General features: G+C 39.2%; 1 protein-coding gene across 3 annotated transcripts in view; it reads left to right on the top strand.

The window, feature by feature from the left end:
• Positions 1 to 2,671: 2,671 nt before the first annotated feature.
• Positions 2,672 to 15,292, top strand: part of ERCC6 (ERCC excision repair 6, chromatin remodeling factor) — a 43,105-nt gene continuing 30,484 nt past the window's right edge. For 2 of the 3 annotated variants that reach the window (XM_072931083.1, XM_030276033.4), the window contains exons 1-5: positions 2,672 to 2,953; positions 3,705 to 4,138; positions 6,516 to 6,636; positions 7,844 to 7,952; positions 9,619 to 10,345. In XM_072931083.1, coding sequence (XP_072787184.1) covers positions 3,708 to 4,138; positions 6,516 to 6,636; positions 7,844 to 7,952; positions 9,619 to 10,345 — 1,388 coding nt within the window. In that variant the 5' untranslated portion in view covers positions 2,672 to 2,953; positions 3,705 to 3,707. The other variant, XM_030276034.4, reaches the window with a different exon arrangement.

Raw genomic sequence — 15,292 nt, 5'->3', positions numbered from 1 at the left:
TTGGATTAGCTTTTCCTTAGACAGTTAGTCCAAGCCTTTCTGTGTGCTTGATCCACTGTGATCAGCCACAGTCCACACACAGCATTTCCTCAGAACAAAATCCATAAATATATTCTGCCACAAAGACCTTCCTTAGCCTCCAGTTTGGCAAAATACATACCAAAATCTGTGGAGGAAAGGCCTACTTGAAAAGCAAGAAAGAATGTTTGACCGACTGCCAGCAGGTCACAGCCTTAGCAGCACAACCAGGCTGTCAAGCACAAGGGGCTTGAGAGGATCAACTCCTGCTAAAAACCAGCACTTAGCCACAGTAGGTTGTTACTGGTTATAGTGGGTGCATCCCTCAGATGTATTTATCGTAGTTATAGGGATAACTATGATAACTATATTTAGAGCAGGAAACTGAAAAAAGTTATGGACTAAAAATTAAATCACTGCCCCTTTCCCCTTCATCACTGACCATAATTGACAGAACCTAATTTTTCATTACCCAATTCAGAGTAACAGAAACAAATTGCTTCCTTTCCAATTTGTTATTTTATTGGAGCTTCCTTGGGCTCTGTTTGAGTTTTTTCACATCCCTCCAGATCCAACAGCTGAGCTCTGAGCTGCTGCTTTACATGGTCTGCCAGGATCCTTCCCAGAAACCCCACAAGGCTGATAGTAAGGGAAGACACAGTGCAATTTCCCAGTCTTGCTAGTTCAAGAGCATAATATCTGCATATCAAAACTTGCCAAAACCAGCTCCAGCAACAGTTGTCATCACTAATGCTTGCATAAAGGGGGTGAAGACTGTGGCTATGTTACAACATGAAGAAAAACCTAATCAAACAAGCAGAACTTGTCCTGCCCATGAAACCACACTGCCAACGGTTTAGCAGACTAGCTGCACTGTGGCAAGCAGTTATCTACATGTAGAAAAATAAAAAAAAATGAGAACAAAATTAACATAAATGCAATTAAATACTTCAGCAATATATAAACATGCATGCATACATGCTATGTGAAAATATCATAAGCCATATGTGTATGTAGCCAAAACCAGAACTGAACTTTTGGTTCATTAGAAATCAATTTTCTGTGTGAAAATGACTGCACTGAAAATATAACTTCAAAGAAATTCTGTCTTATAATACAGATTTTGTATTTTACAGCCTTTACAATAGACTGTTCCAGTCAATAGGTGAGGCTTGAAACAGAGGGAAATTACCTCCCCTGCTCAGGTAAAACTGTGTGTCGAGGTTGAAAATTTGAAAAAAGGCGTAATGTTGCAAATGCACCAAGGATGGGCAACCATGGAGCAAGCTTTAAAGGCCTATGGGATCTCTCTGCTCTGACTTTAATGGAGCCATGTAGCTTTTCAGCTGATGGAGGATCTGGTTCAGCAGCCTTTAGCTGAACCGCCTCCTGTGTGTCACACACGACCTGTGAGCCTCACCCAGTTTGCCCAGACTTGTTGTATAATTCCCAGACTCTGTGGTGTTTCACGGACAGATGTCATTCATGAGCTACCAAAAGGAACTCCCACATTTTTACATCATGGTTTCAGAACACTCCCAGAAAGACCATTTTCAGTCGCATATATGCCCTTATATACAGAGTACAATAGGGATCTTTATCAGCAAGCTCTGCCTGGGATCCTTGGAGTCACAGTCCAGATACGGCATAACTGCTTTGATGCAATAATATTTAATGTTGGATTAAAGCCCTTCTTCCGATCTTAGTAGTGACCATCTCTGACATTAGTGATCTCTTATCCATAGAAGTCTGCTAACATGTAGAAAAATCTTCCATTTCCTCCTTTAGGAAAAAAGCAGCCTGTCACTTGAAAACTTCTCTCCTAGCTAATGATACAAAGCCCTTTTTTCTGCTTCCAGGACAACTTATCTTTTGACTTTCAGTAATCAGTTTCTGGAAAACTGAGCCTACCCCTCCGTGCCATAGTTTAGTTTTGACAGTAGCTTGGCATTGCTGTCCTTAAATGTCCCTTGTTGCTGCCTTTCTTAGTCTGCTGAAAGACTTTGCACTTCACATTTTAAATTGTTTTAGCAGTTACGAAACACCATTCCTTCTACTTAGAACATGGCAATGAAGATTCAGAAGTTTCCTCATTGTAGTCACTAAATACTAAAGGATATTTGCAGTAATAGTGTATTTCAGAGCAAAAGAAACAAAAGAGTTTATCAATATAGCATTGCTTTGTTTGCATTATGACCTCTCAGATCCAGGTCTTTATAGGTATTAGAAAACCCATTCTGTGTTTTCCCAAGACTCATAGACATTTCAAGGCAGTAACAAATTAATGGAAAAGAGAAATGTCAAGGACCTGAAACTGTTCAAAATAAAGCCGGAAAAAAAGCCATCAACATTTTTGGGAGTTATTTATTATTATCTATGTGTTCTGCTATACATTTATCGTCTGACAGTTGGACCAAGGCTGCCAGTAAGTAAACCCAGCTCTGCTGCCCGAAGGAGAGGGAGCTGGATGCGGGAGATTCACGCCGCTAAATGGGGAGGCAGAAGGTGGAAGCAGGCAGAGGAGAGCGGCGGGACAGATTTGTATCTGCTCCCACCACCAGCTCATCCCCAGGGAGGCCCGGACGGCACCAGGCCCGGACGGGGCCGAGCCCTGAGGGGACGGGGCCGTGCCGCGCAGCCGCCGCGCTGTCCCCGCCGTGCGGAAGTGACGCGCGGCCGGGCCCGTGCAGGCGCAGAGCCGGAGCCGTGCCGGGGGCAGCAGCGCGGCCCGGCCCGGCCCGGCCCGGCGGTGCTGCCGTGCCGAGCCGAGCCGAGCCGTGCTGAGCCGTGCCGAGCCGTGCCGTGCCGAGCCGTGCCGTGCCGAGCCGTGCCGTGCCGTGCCGTGCCGTGCCGTGCCGTGCCGAGCCGAGCCGTGCCGTGACAGCGGCAGCGGCAGCCCCGTCCCAGCCCAGCACTTGCTCGCTCGCAGGCAGAGGTGGGTGCAGCGCCGCTGGGTGCCGGCGGGCAGAGGCCCCGGGGGTTCCGCGGAGGGCCGGCCGTGCTGTGGTGCTGCTGTGTGAATGAATGCAGGGCCAGGCCCTGTGCCGGCGTGTTCCGAGCGCTGCGAGACAACCGTGAGCTGGGACTGGGATCCATGGGCTGCCGTGCTAGGAGAGGTCGCTGAACCATACCAGCTCCAGGTTTGCCTTAGTATGGCAGTCCCGCATTAATTTCCTGAGAAATAAGGTGCTTTATGCTCCACTTTAAAGCTGAATTGTCAAACTAAAGCTTACGGCCTTCTACGTCACTGGTGCTTTCAGTGGCAAGTCTTAACCTGTTTCCGAAAGTTGTGTTTTTGGGGTTTGGGTATATTAAGTTGCATATGTTTTGTTATGTCACAGTCTTCTGGAGCATGACTATTTACACGCAAGACTGAATTCACTGTCCGGCAAGGAGAGTCATTTTTACACGTTGTCTTATTTGTCTCCATGTCAGTGTTTTCCAGGAGGGTTAAACATAGTTGTCTCTGAGAGGATTTGGCAATTCTTTGATTGTGGAGGTTGGTGTGGGGATGCCTCTGCAGGGCGGACTGATGAAGAAGTAGACTACCAAGTGTTTTGAAACAAGAATTTATTATAAATGTGCTTATTGGTTTGCTTACTTTTTGGGGGGGCACAGTCTTCATAAGGAGCTTTGTGTGTGTGGATGTTCTTATGATAATGTGCTTCTTTGTTGCCTTTGAGCAGAGGATGCCAACACACAAGAGCCACCTGCCCGACAGTATCCAAGAACAAGAGTCTGCCACTACTTCAAGCAGTGATTGCCTGCATAAGGATGAGGACTTGGGAGCTGAACAGGAAAATGGCATTTGTGACAATGGTGTGGGTAATAGTATTGGAGTTCCCAACTCTGACTGCCAGGCTTCCACTTCCATGGCTGTTCCTTTGGAGGTGCCCAGAAGAGGACATCCCCTTTTACAGATCAACAGGCAGCAGATTCAGTCTGTCTCATGTAGTGCACATGCTGCTGAGCTCAAAGATTTAGGAGTTGATGTCTATGACCAGGATGTGTTGGAGCAAGGAGTTCTTCAGCAAGTAGATAATGCAATTAATGAAGCGACTAAAGCAGCTAAAATAGCTAATGCATCAAAAGAGTATGAGTCAGTACTGGAGGATTTAAGGTAAATTGTGTTTTTTCTTACTGTTTTTTTCTGCTACTGACAATCTAACGAGACTTGGTGTCTCATATTTTTAAAATTTTAAAGAAAAAAAGATGTTTTGAAAGTGCATGATCACACGTACGTTTGGAGTCGCCTTTTAAAAATGAAGAAAATATTTTTCACATTAGACAATGCTTCATTGCTCTTATTTGACTAATCTAGTCGTGCATCAAAGCAGCAGGGTAGAGTGCACCTCCTTTTTCTGCTTTGTCTCCTACCTCACCAAGATGCAGTTTTCTGTTTTCTGGGCAGTGGAGAGTGGAATTATACTCTGTTATTGAAAGTTACAGTCAGAAGAAGTGTCAGTTCCTCAATTCTGTATGTTTTGTGGGGTCGTCCACTTCGAGTTACATTCCTTCTTTTACATGGATGACTCCATCTCATGAATGTCCTACAACCGAAACAGCCTTATCACAAATGTTTGTAAGAAGTGCTTAATGATACCTTAAAAGAACCAAATGCTTAAGTAACATTGATACTATTGATAGTAGAAGACTTTGAGGAATGGGACCCAGTAATCTTTCCAATTTTGATCTCCCTGTTTCCTGTCTCATTGTGGAGTTACTGTGTGAACTATTGCAGGTAAATTATTCTACCTGTGTATGTTTCACTGTATTGCATTAATGATATTTTTTTTAGTGCTCAAGAGTGCTGTAGGCCTCAATTATATGTACTTCATTAATTTTCCAGCTTGGGTGTGGAGATGTGAAGTTAAATAAGTTTGCAGTGCTGAAATCTAATTTTGAGTGTTGTGGAGCAGAAGAACATAATGAGTAAGGTGTTACTGAGAGAAAGAATAGAGCAGCATAACCATTACAATTAGAGTCTGTGATTATTGAAAGAGTGATGTGCAGCACTGTTAATTAGTTTATGTTTTCCCGTTTTTCTTTCACAAGCATCCTCTGATTTTTTCTTATCCCTCTATTTTCACCTTTCACTGCAAGTCCTAAAACAAGATTTACATGATGGACTGCAAATGGTTTATGCAGATTTGCAGAATCCTATCTGCATAAAATGTAATGTGAGAATCTGAAAGTTGACTTTTGAGAAAATTAACAGGTGTAGCAGACTTTGAGTAGAGGAACTAACAAAACTTAGACATGAGTAAAGGATGATGGAATTGCTTAAAATCCTGTAGCACAGTGAATGTATGACTAGAGAAAAAATCAGGCAGGAAGTGGTTTTTAGCTGGCAGAGTTTGTGTTAGAAGCTGCATGATTCTATAATATACACACAAATTTAAGCAGAAAAAGGAGAATAAAATTGTTTTAAGTTAATCCAGTTGAAATTCCAAAGTCCTGTTAAAGAGAGTGCCAAGGAAGTAAGAGCCAAAATTAGGAGATGTGCAGGAGGATGGTGCAAAGCAGCCCAACTGGATAGTGAGAAAGAAAGGGGATGGTTCAAAATGTTAAAAGAGAATGGAGAAGTAAGGATGGGAGTGATTGCTGGTTGAATATATGTCCTTGGAAGAATAACAGTGGCAGAATTTAGATTGGAGCTGGAAGTAAATGTGGCCCAGAAATTTCCTCCCTGGCAACAGCATACAGTGGGGGGAATAATGGCTGCTTTGCAGGTCTTGTGAAAAGTTGTCTTTGACTTTTTTCATAATGCTTTGAGATTCTAATTTGTCTATCCTTACGAAGTATTCTGATATGTGAATTTACAAACCTAGGTTTGTTGCTTTTGATGGGGCACTTCCTTCTCCCTTGCAAATGAATTCAACAACAGAAACATATTAGGTTGTAGCATGTAGTTCTACTTGAATTTCATATTTTATATGGAAATGTGAAAAATGGTAGTGCATGGGTAGGAGAAGTTTAATCTTGACGTGCTCTTAATTCTTTGAACTAGTATGTCTAGTAAAATTGCATTTTTGTCTTGTAATCTACTTTTTGCATAAAAGATACAAAATACAGGTCTCCTTATATAATGGCATTAAAGCATTTAAACCATTTTAGAAAATTAAAACGTGGGCTCCCCCATTTAGATTTTTGGGTTGTTTTGTTTACCTTGAATAATAAAAATAACCACTCTTGCTTGTCATCATCAGACTTGTAACTTTTGAGTACTAAATACTACCGTTGTTGTTCAGTTTAAGTACTTCTGGAATTTTACTATTAGCAACATTTAGTTTTAAAATACTTTATGATGTACAACTTCTTTAAGTGTTAGTATTTCCAGTGTTGTTTAAATATATTATGTGTATTAAGAACCTTACATTTAGAGATTTTTAAGTCTTACGTTAAGTCTCCTGGAATTTTTAAATTGTCAGAATTGAGAGTGTGCTATTTTTCTTTCTAGAATTTACCAGTTCATTGCAATCTTATTACTTTTTCAGATCATGTACAACATCTCTGAGACATATAAATAAAATTATTGAGGAACTTTCACCTCAAGCTGCTGACAACAAAAATATTAACAGAAAACTAGATTCTGTAAAACGGCAAAAATATAACAAGGTAATTGGATTACAGTAATTTCCTGTTAACACTACTTAGTTTGTACTTTGTCTTAAGGTTTGGCTTTTGTTATATAATTCTTAATTATATAGTTCAGAGTCAGTCTAGAATTGCTGTTCCTTTCCTTTAAAATGGTTTCATACAATCTAAAAATTTAAAGTGCTGATTTTTTTTTTTTTTATTCTGTGTTTTGGAACAAGACACAAAGCTGAAGTTCCAGTCTTCCTGTTCAGAAGATCGATTTGGATTAATTTAATTAAAACCCTCATAGTAGTATTTGGAGAATTGACTAAGACTTGTTAGGGCATGATTCAGTAGTTTAACTGAATCTCAGGTCTCGTGGTTATTCCTTCCCTGTGTTCTTTTCTTTCATTACCTGTATCTTGTCAGTACACATAGTTTCTCTCTGTGAGCCCCTTTATTTCATTGCTTTGCCAGAAACTGCTGCAGCTTTTTTCTGCCAGAGCAGAGAGTTAAGGGAGCTGTAAAACAATCCAGCTGGCATCAGGGTAATGTAGGCAATAGACCTTTACAGCTGTGAATAGGAAAGAGGTTTGAGAAAAGAGAAACTTCTATTACTCAGGAACATAGCACATTGGTATTTTGAAGTCATTTCACTTTTTATTTTTTGCTGTTAAATTAACCATGACCACTCCTGAACTAACCATGTACAAACACCTATCAGGATGTTGGGCTGATTTACAATTTCAGTTCCTTTGTAACAAAACTCCAAAACTTCTGGGATGATGAATAAATCTTAGTAAATCTTATAGCTGTTATTTGTGGCTTGGTAGTCATTATCCCAGTCTTGCAGTCATGAATAAATCTCTTGGTATTCTCTGTGCATCTCAGCAGTCTGCTTTGATGGGCTTCCTTCACTAGAATCAATACATAAAATGGCCTTAAGAAATTTACATAAAAATTCAGTGTGCACATGAATTTTGTGCGTGTAAACCGGATCTTACTATACACATATGGTAAGATAATCATACACCCAAAATTGTGTCTCCTCTGGGCTGAAGCCCTACAGTATTATGGTGACACTTTTTTTGCACTTTTTTTTTTCTCAAGTGTGATACTGTAAGTATTTAAATATGAGATTCTGGTTGAAAATACTGCAGATATATTGATTTAGGTATTGTTTAAAAGGTTAGCAAATGTATAAGGCAGGTTAAAAATCAAATTAATTAAATAATTCTCATTGAAGGAGCAACAGCTGAAGAAGATAAAAGCAAAACAAAAACGTCTCCAAGGAATACTTGGTTTAACAGACTTTGCTGATGAAGCAAATGAGATTGAATATGAGGAAGATGAAGGTATGTATAGGAAAAGGCTGCAAGTTCTGTTCTATTTTGATGTAATGCCTTTTTCTTTTTTTTTTGAAGCTATTTTGTAAGATTTTTGCCAGTAAGGAAATAAATTTCAGTGGTTGGCTTTCAAAGACACTTAAGAACACTTGCTCTGTACACCTGCAGATTTGCAAATTTTGGCATATTCATATGGGAAGTTTTAAAAAATGGATGTTAATCCGTGTTCAGCTGTGTGGGGATGGCTGAGGCACATTAGAGTATTGGGCTTAATAAATTGGAAATCCTAACATTTTTTTCACAGCTAATTTGATAAAGATGACTAACATCATGATTGAATTACATTTTATATGCTGGATGCTATCAATCAGCATTAACAAAATTGGTTTTTCTTACTGTTGGGAAGTATCACTAGAAATGAAGGGGGGAGTGCTTCTTCTTTCAGGCTGCAGTGTGATTTTTAAAATGAAAAGTAAGTTTTCTTCCAGAATATATGTATATGTTGCCTCAGTGTTTTACTAGATGTTCTTTTTCTCTGCTCTCTGCAAACTAAGCTTGGCCACAGTCAATAACCTGCAGTATTCTGCAGGGCAAGTTTGGGTCCCATTGGTGTCAGCACATCACCTTTGGGTTATATTGATATTTACAGAGATGGAAAAACTCTTTGTGCTGTTTGACCCTTGCATGTGTTGCTGCAGTAGAATCCCATCTTGCTCATCTCATCTTCTCTCCTGATTCAACAATGCTTAAAGGAGTCAAAGCCTCAGTTAACTTTTCTCAGTAGAAAAGCATCTCAAATCCTGTTGTCTTTGGAGGGCTCATGCAGCAAAATTCAGGCACCCAGTGTGTTGAAATGTAGCTAAGAAGTGAGTGGAGCCCAAGAGAATAAATGGAGCAGTTCCAGTAGGAAGGGGTGGAGATGGAGGAGTTTTCATGCCTGGTACACTGTCATTACTCATTAAACATATGATAGATACACTGCTTTAAAATGGGGCATTTAAAACTGTGCTGGTAATCCTCATAGATTTATGCTGAAATTCTCAATCCCAGTATGAGATTTCAGGGCAGAATTCCTCTTCAGCTTCCTGAATTCAAGAGCTTTTCTTTCTCTTCGGTTTCAAACACCAGTTACAGTTTGTGTATAGTAAGTGCACCTAAAATGGCTCTTTTATGTCAGAGTGCTGTGCAGCCAATCTGACTTTAAAAGTCATCATCTTCATATTAGTATTGTAGGCTAGGAAGACAGGTTTTGAGTTTTTTGGTTTTGTTTTATTATTTGTTGGGTTTTTTGGTTGGGTTTTTTTGAAGCATATGGTAGGACAATCTGTGTTTTGTGGGATTTTTGTCTGTTGTGGTGTGGTGATCAAAATGTCAAATTTCAAGCTTTTGAGTAGGACTGAAAAATCAATAATAAAATTGAAATGGGCAGTGTTGCTGCAGATGGGAACACAGTGGTTTCTTGTTCTGAACGTGGTGACATGCTGACAATTGTCAACGTAGGTGGTACATTAGAGTTCACGTATCATTGGGAATTGTAACTTTATAGTAGTTCTTGCTGCTGTGTGTTGTTTCAGAGGTATTTGCATTTTGATAGTATGTGTAACACCCTTGTTCCTGTGTTTTAGCTACACAGAAGGTGTTAAAGGCATGCTGTATGTTCTGATTTTTGTTGTAGAACCTGGTCCATCATCCCTTGGCAGTATGCTTATGCCTGCTCAGGAAACAGAGTGGGCAGAGCTCATCCGAACTGGTCAGATGACTCCATTTGGAACTAAAATACCTCAGAAGCCAGAGAGGAAGGCACGACAGTTAAGGCTAAATGAAGCATCTGATTTTGAGAAGTACTTAGCAGACCAGGCTAAATTGTCATCTGAAAGAAAGAAGTTATCCCGTCACAAAGGAGCAAAGAAGAAAGCGCAAGCCAAAAGTGTTCAGTGTGTGGCTCCTGCAGCAGCCACAAAGGAAAAAAGTGGTAAAGCCCTCTCAAAAACAGATAAGCGTTTAAAAAAACACTTGAGAGAGCTTCAGAAGCATGCCCTTCAGATTCATTCAAAGGCCAGGATTCCAAAGGAACAGAAATATCTTGAGGCCAAAAAGTGCAGGCATGAACAAGAGGATGATAGTGGGGAGTCTGAGTATGTACCTGATGAGGAGCTCTTTGATCCAGAGGCAGCAGAAGAGGAAGAAGAACAGGCATCTTCTCTTGCTGAGAATGATTCTGATTATGAACTGAAGAGTTTATCAAGAAAAAGAAAAGTTTCGGTGAAGAAGGGTTTTAAGGAAGCTGAAAATGATGCTGACTTTGTTCCAAGCTCTGAGGAAGAAGAGCATACACCAGGGAAACACAAAGTGAGACGATGGAGAGATGATGGAGATGTGGACTATTATAAACAGAGACTAAGGTTAGTCCTAGACATTTTTATTAATAATAATAAAAAATTAGTATGTTGAACATGCAAAGGACAATAGCTATAATAAACTGCTAGGGAGTGTGTTGAAGTAAGGGAAGTGAGGTAGCCAGAAGGATCATAGATAATCTTCCAGAAGAGTTCAAATGTGGAGTTTAATTACAAGAATTTAGCTGTTGAATTTTTCTTGTTGTCATAGGTCCTTATTTGTGAATCAACTGTGCTGATCTGTGGTTTATGAAATTTGTATAATCTATGTGTTGGTGATCACAGGCATGTTGTTGCTTTTCTACTATAAGCATTGAGCTTCATAAACTTCAGCTTGTTGATAGCATGTGTACTTCTAATTAGGTACCTTTATTGAATATCCTTCAGGTAGTTAGACAGTTCTCTAGAAAATCATGGAACTTGAAAACAGCTTCTTTAGAGTGAAGAGCATATATTAGGACAGTCAGTGAAGGGTGATTGATGTAGTGATAAAGCCAGCATAGGAACTTGATTAATGCTTGGGAAGCTCAAATTTTACACTTCTGTGGAAATATAAAATTTTATGGATTTAAATGGTGCTGTGTCAGAGAAGGAATCAAGAAGAAGAGGTATAAACACCATCTCTCCTGTGGTGAGAGCCTGGGTTGCTGTGGAGGAAGAGGTATCTTCTGGTAGCAGAAGTGCTCTCAGTTGTAGAAAATCTCATTTAGGAAGAGCCCAACTTCACTTTCACATCCCAGGTTACAAAGGCAGATTAGGAACTGATATAGGCAATAGGTTTGCAAATCCAGGCTGTTGCTTTTCAAAAGTAAGGCATAGTTTATTGCTCTTCAATAGAAATTTTGGCAAGAAGCTGATCTGAACTATGTCCAAAAGGTCAAAAAAATATTTTCTCTTGAATGCATTAACAAATCTAATTGTTCTTAATCAGTAAAATATTTACCGGTTTATTGAATAAAACTGTATTCTTCACATTTAAAGTAGACAAATATTAAATCATTTTTAATTCAGTGTTTTCATCAAGAGTAATTTATTTTGATTGAAAGTTTTAATATGACTCACAGTTTAAATTCATTCAAAAACGTTTTTTAATAACGTTAAGATTGTGACAATTTATCCTTAGCAAAGTCATATCATAGACTACATTTCTTTTGGTTACTGAAGTTACAATAAAAGCCTAAATGAATTTTAGAAATATCAATAACTGTAATTGCTACCAAAACACTACATCTCTTAAAAATTTCATAGCTACAGTTATTGTGGCTGTTAAGCTGCAGCTGTCCACATTGATGTTTTTATGCTGACACCCCCAGGTAATCTTCATTATGGGAAATGCCATGAGAAAATAAAATGTAGTGAATTAAGAAACATATTAAGAATGCTATAGAAATGCTGTCATTTGCTTACATTTATATCTTGTTTCATGTCAGTTTTACTTTTGAATGCAAACGAATGGGTGAGATTATGGTGTATTTTACCCGTGAGAGAGGCAGAGGAAAGTCCTTCAGGATTACTTTATTCTTCTGAACATCTAGTCTTGTGCTTGGCAATGAATTCAGTCTTATACTCTTAGAGACTGAAAATGAGTTTCTTTAACATTAAAACTTTTCAGAGATGGGACTTCAAGAGATTGGTCTGTGTCAAGGGGAAACTACACTGATGTTGTTAAAGCAGGATAATTAGCTAACTGCATGACTGCAGAGCATCTCTAGAACAAGATACTGTTGTCTGAACAGGAGCTGTTGTGGTAGGAAATGTTAGGCAGGAGAGCAGCCTGTCCTTCTAAAGGCCTCTTCCAGAGGTTGGCCTGGTCACTCAAAGCAAGGTGTGAGCAATGGAACATGGAAAAATAAAATTTAGCTATGCAGAATCAGCTTAAGCTATCAGGAATTTCAGGTGTTTTCCCTTGTGTGGGTCTTGCCTTTCTCTCGTTACTGTTACTGGAGCCCTGTTGCTGTGTAGACATGCAGATGAACAAAATCTTCTGTTCTGAAAGGTCAGTGCCTAAGATGAATTCATAGCTTGCTAGAATAGTGAACGGTGCCAGGGAACATCAGGGTTATGGAGAGTAAGGTAAATAGGATACTGTCAGGCACCTATAGGTAATTCAAATACTCACTGAAAATTAGTGTATTGTTGTTCCCACCTATCCATACTGGCTGAACCCAAAGGCTTAGGTAGTCAGTCTCTAGGATGGTACTGGAGTGTCTCAGAGATCCCCATCAATATTACTAGTGTCTGTGTCATACTCAACAGTGGCCCTCTTCATCTAGAAATGTTCAAAATTGGAGCTGGTGGGATCAAAACCTGTTCCCCCCCTGCCCAGTGGAATGCTCAGATGTCATGGTTTAGCCCCAGCCAGCAGCCAGGCCCCACTCAGCCACTTGCTCTCTCCTGCACCAGGGGAGAACCAGAAGGGTAAAAGCTGGAAAACTCCTGGGCTGAGATAAAGGCAGATTAGTAGGGAAGGCAAAAGCCCCACACACAGGCAAAGCAAACCAAGGAGTTATTTCACTACTTCCCATGGGCAGGCAGGTGTTCAGCCATCCCCAGGAGAGCAGGGCCCCATCTTAGATAAGTAACTTGGGAAGACAAATTCCATCACTACAAACATCCCCCACTTCTCTCCTCCTTTTCCCCACTTTGTGTACTGAGCATGATGGCATCTGCTCTGGAATAGCCCTTTGGTCAGTTGGGGTCACCTGTCCTGGCTGTGTCTCCCCCCAGCCTCCTGGCCAGGGTGGCAGCACGAAAAGGCCTTGGCTCTGTGTGAGCCCTGCTCAGCAATGACAGCAACATCTCTGTTATCAGCCCTGAGTGCAGCACAAATCAAAAACAGCCCCATACCAGCCATGTGTAGAAAATAGACTTGCTTCATCCAAAACCAGCATGTCAGGTTAATGGCACAATCAGTTTATTTGAAGACTATGGAAAGGATGAAAATGAACCTGTTTTTCAGCTTCTTTTACTAAGAAGCACAAAACAACAGTAACCTTGAATGCCTATTAAATGTGTAGTAAATAAAACTTTTTTTTTCTCAACAAAAAAACTACTTTTTTATTTGTATTAAACTTTGCAGATATGGAAACCACAAAGTATCAAGATTTTGTTTATATTACTTAAAATTTTCCTTTACATATATTAAAATGCCAAGCACAAGTACAAAGTAATTTTTTTCTGCTTATATGTAGTTAATACATTGCATTATTGACATCAGGATGGTGTCAGTATAAGGTAATAGCTTGGAGTCATAATAAACCTTAGCAGTCTTAAATACATTCTTCCCATACCAGGTGTCAGTATGTATCTGCCTGCTGCTTCGAGGAAGGAATTACAAGTTATATTATGGGAGATCAGTGCTGTATCTATGTTTTCTTGTGTATTCTGTATAGCTTTTTAAGTACAGTGTTTGACTTCTATTGCTGTCAAGTGCACAAAGGCAAGGCTCAGAAAGCTGCTTCTTTTCTTGTCTCTCAAGTGATATCCAGAGAGTTGAGTAGCAGGAAGTTTTGACTGTCAGTACACAAAGCAGTTGATTCATAAAGAAAAAAATTGTGTTAAATTAAATTGGTTTTCATGGATCAGTTTTCACGTGCTAGCTTTCTTTGATATATCTGAGTTACTGAATCTCTCTGTGTTTCAAAGTGATAAGTTAAAAAAGGATTAAAATACTATCTTGCCTGAAAGATACTTTCTAAAAGCATTCTTACTGCTCTTTAAAGTGACAAAGCCAGGACACAAATGAAGATATATTTTATCTCACTCACTGGGTACACCTTTCATTCTAAACTCAAGTGTGTAATTGTCTGCATCAGTCTTCATTTACTTATGGAGGCTTGTGGTACTAACTGTATGTATTTCATCTGTTAGGACATACCAATTAAATCCACCCATATATACAATAAAAAGTTAGATCAAAAAAGCAATACTGAATGCGTCAATTTAGCAAATTAGAATAATCTGTAAGGGATTCTTAGCTATATAAAATATAAAACATATTGTGCTTCACAAATGCAAACTATATTAAATACTCAGCTTGGTTCCTGACTGCATTTTTAAAAAAAAAAAAGTCAAATTTTGCTCATTACTGCTTTGGATGCAGAATTTCTTTCTAGGGTATTGCAATAAGTGTGAAATGGGCTTAGTATCTGAATACATTCTTATATTAAGAAGAAATTTAATTGTATGATATATGGCTTTCATACTTTACTTTCAGGGATAAAATTATATTTATGTCAGTGACAATGGACAATATAAGACAGATTTCTCAAAGGTCATGCTTCTGTTTTAAAGAGACTTCGGTAACACAGTAAAACCTTTATTTTCTGATTGTTTAGGCATACTAATGATATTTAACTGATGTGTGTAAGGAATATATTGACCAAATGAGCAGTAAGTTGCTGCATATTTAAGTCAAAGATGATGACCACTATTTCTCCCTCCAAAGTCTGACTTCCAGGGAAAGGCACAAGACCAGATTAGCCAACAAACTGACCTGGTTTTGGAAATAGTGTTTGCTCTCCTGTGACTTCGGCCATTTGGATATTTACACTTTTCTAAATAAAATAATGACGTTTCAGTGTAGAATATCTTAATGGTGTGTGTTACATTAAGTCCACAGCCTTTCAGAAACTGAATAGCTTCTTCAAATTTTCGAAGTTGTTTGTGATAGCAAGTTGCTTCTATTTCTTTAAACTGGTAATTGGTGGCTGAAAACCTCTAGACATTTGGAAGAGATGTTACTGTACCTCAGTAAAGTAACAGAGCATGTAAAAAGGAAATCTTTTTTAGGAAAATTAAGTACAGGGTTTATTAGTTCAAGTTCAAATTCTATATATTTTCCATGTATAAGTTTAGGAGAAATCCCAATATCGGTCACACTTCTTGAAAAAAATGCACTAGCTATATGGAGGTGAAGTGTCTAAATTCCTGGTCGGCTTCGAGTTAAGCTTG

This window comes from Taeniopygia guttata, chromosome 6 (assembly GCF_048771995.1).
Source record: "Taeniopygia guttata chromosome 6, bTaeGut7.mat, whole genome shotgun sequence".
Lineage (NCBI taxonomy): Eukaryota > Metazoa > Chordata > Aves > Passeriformes > Estrildidae > Taeniopygia > Taeniopygia guttata.
Note: the sequence above shows the minus strand (reverse complement) of the source record. Positions and strands in the feature narration are given on the sequence as shown.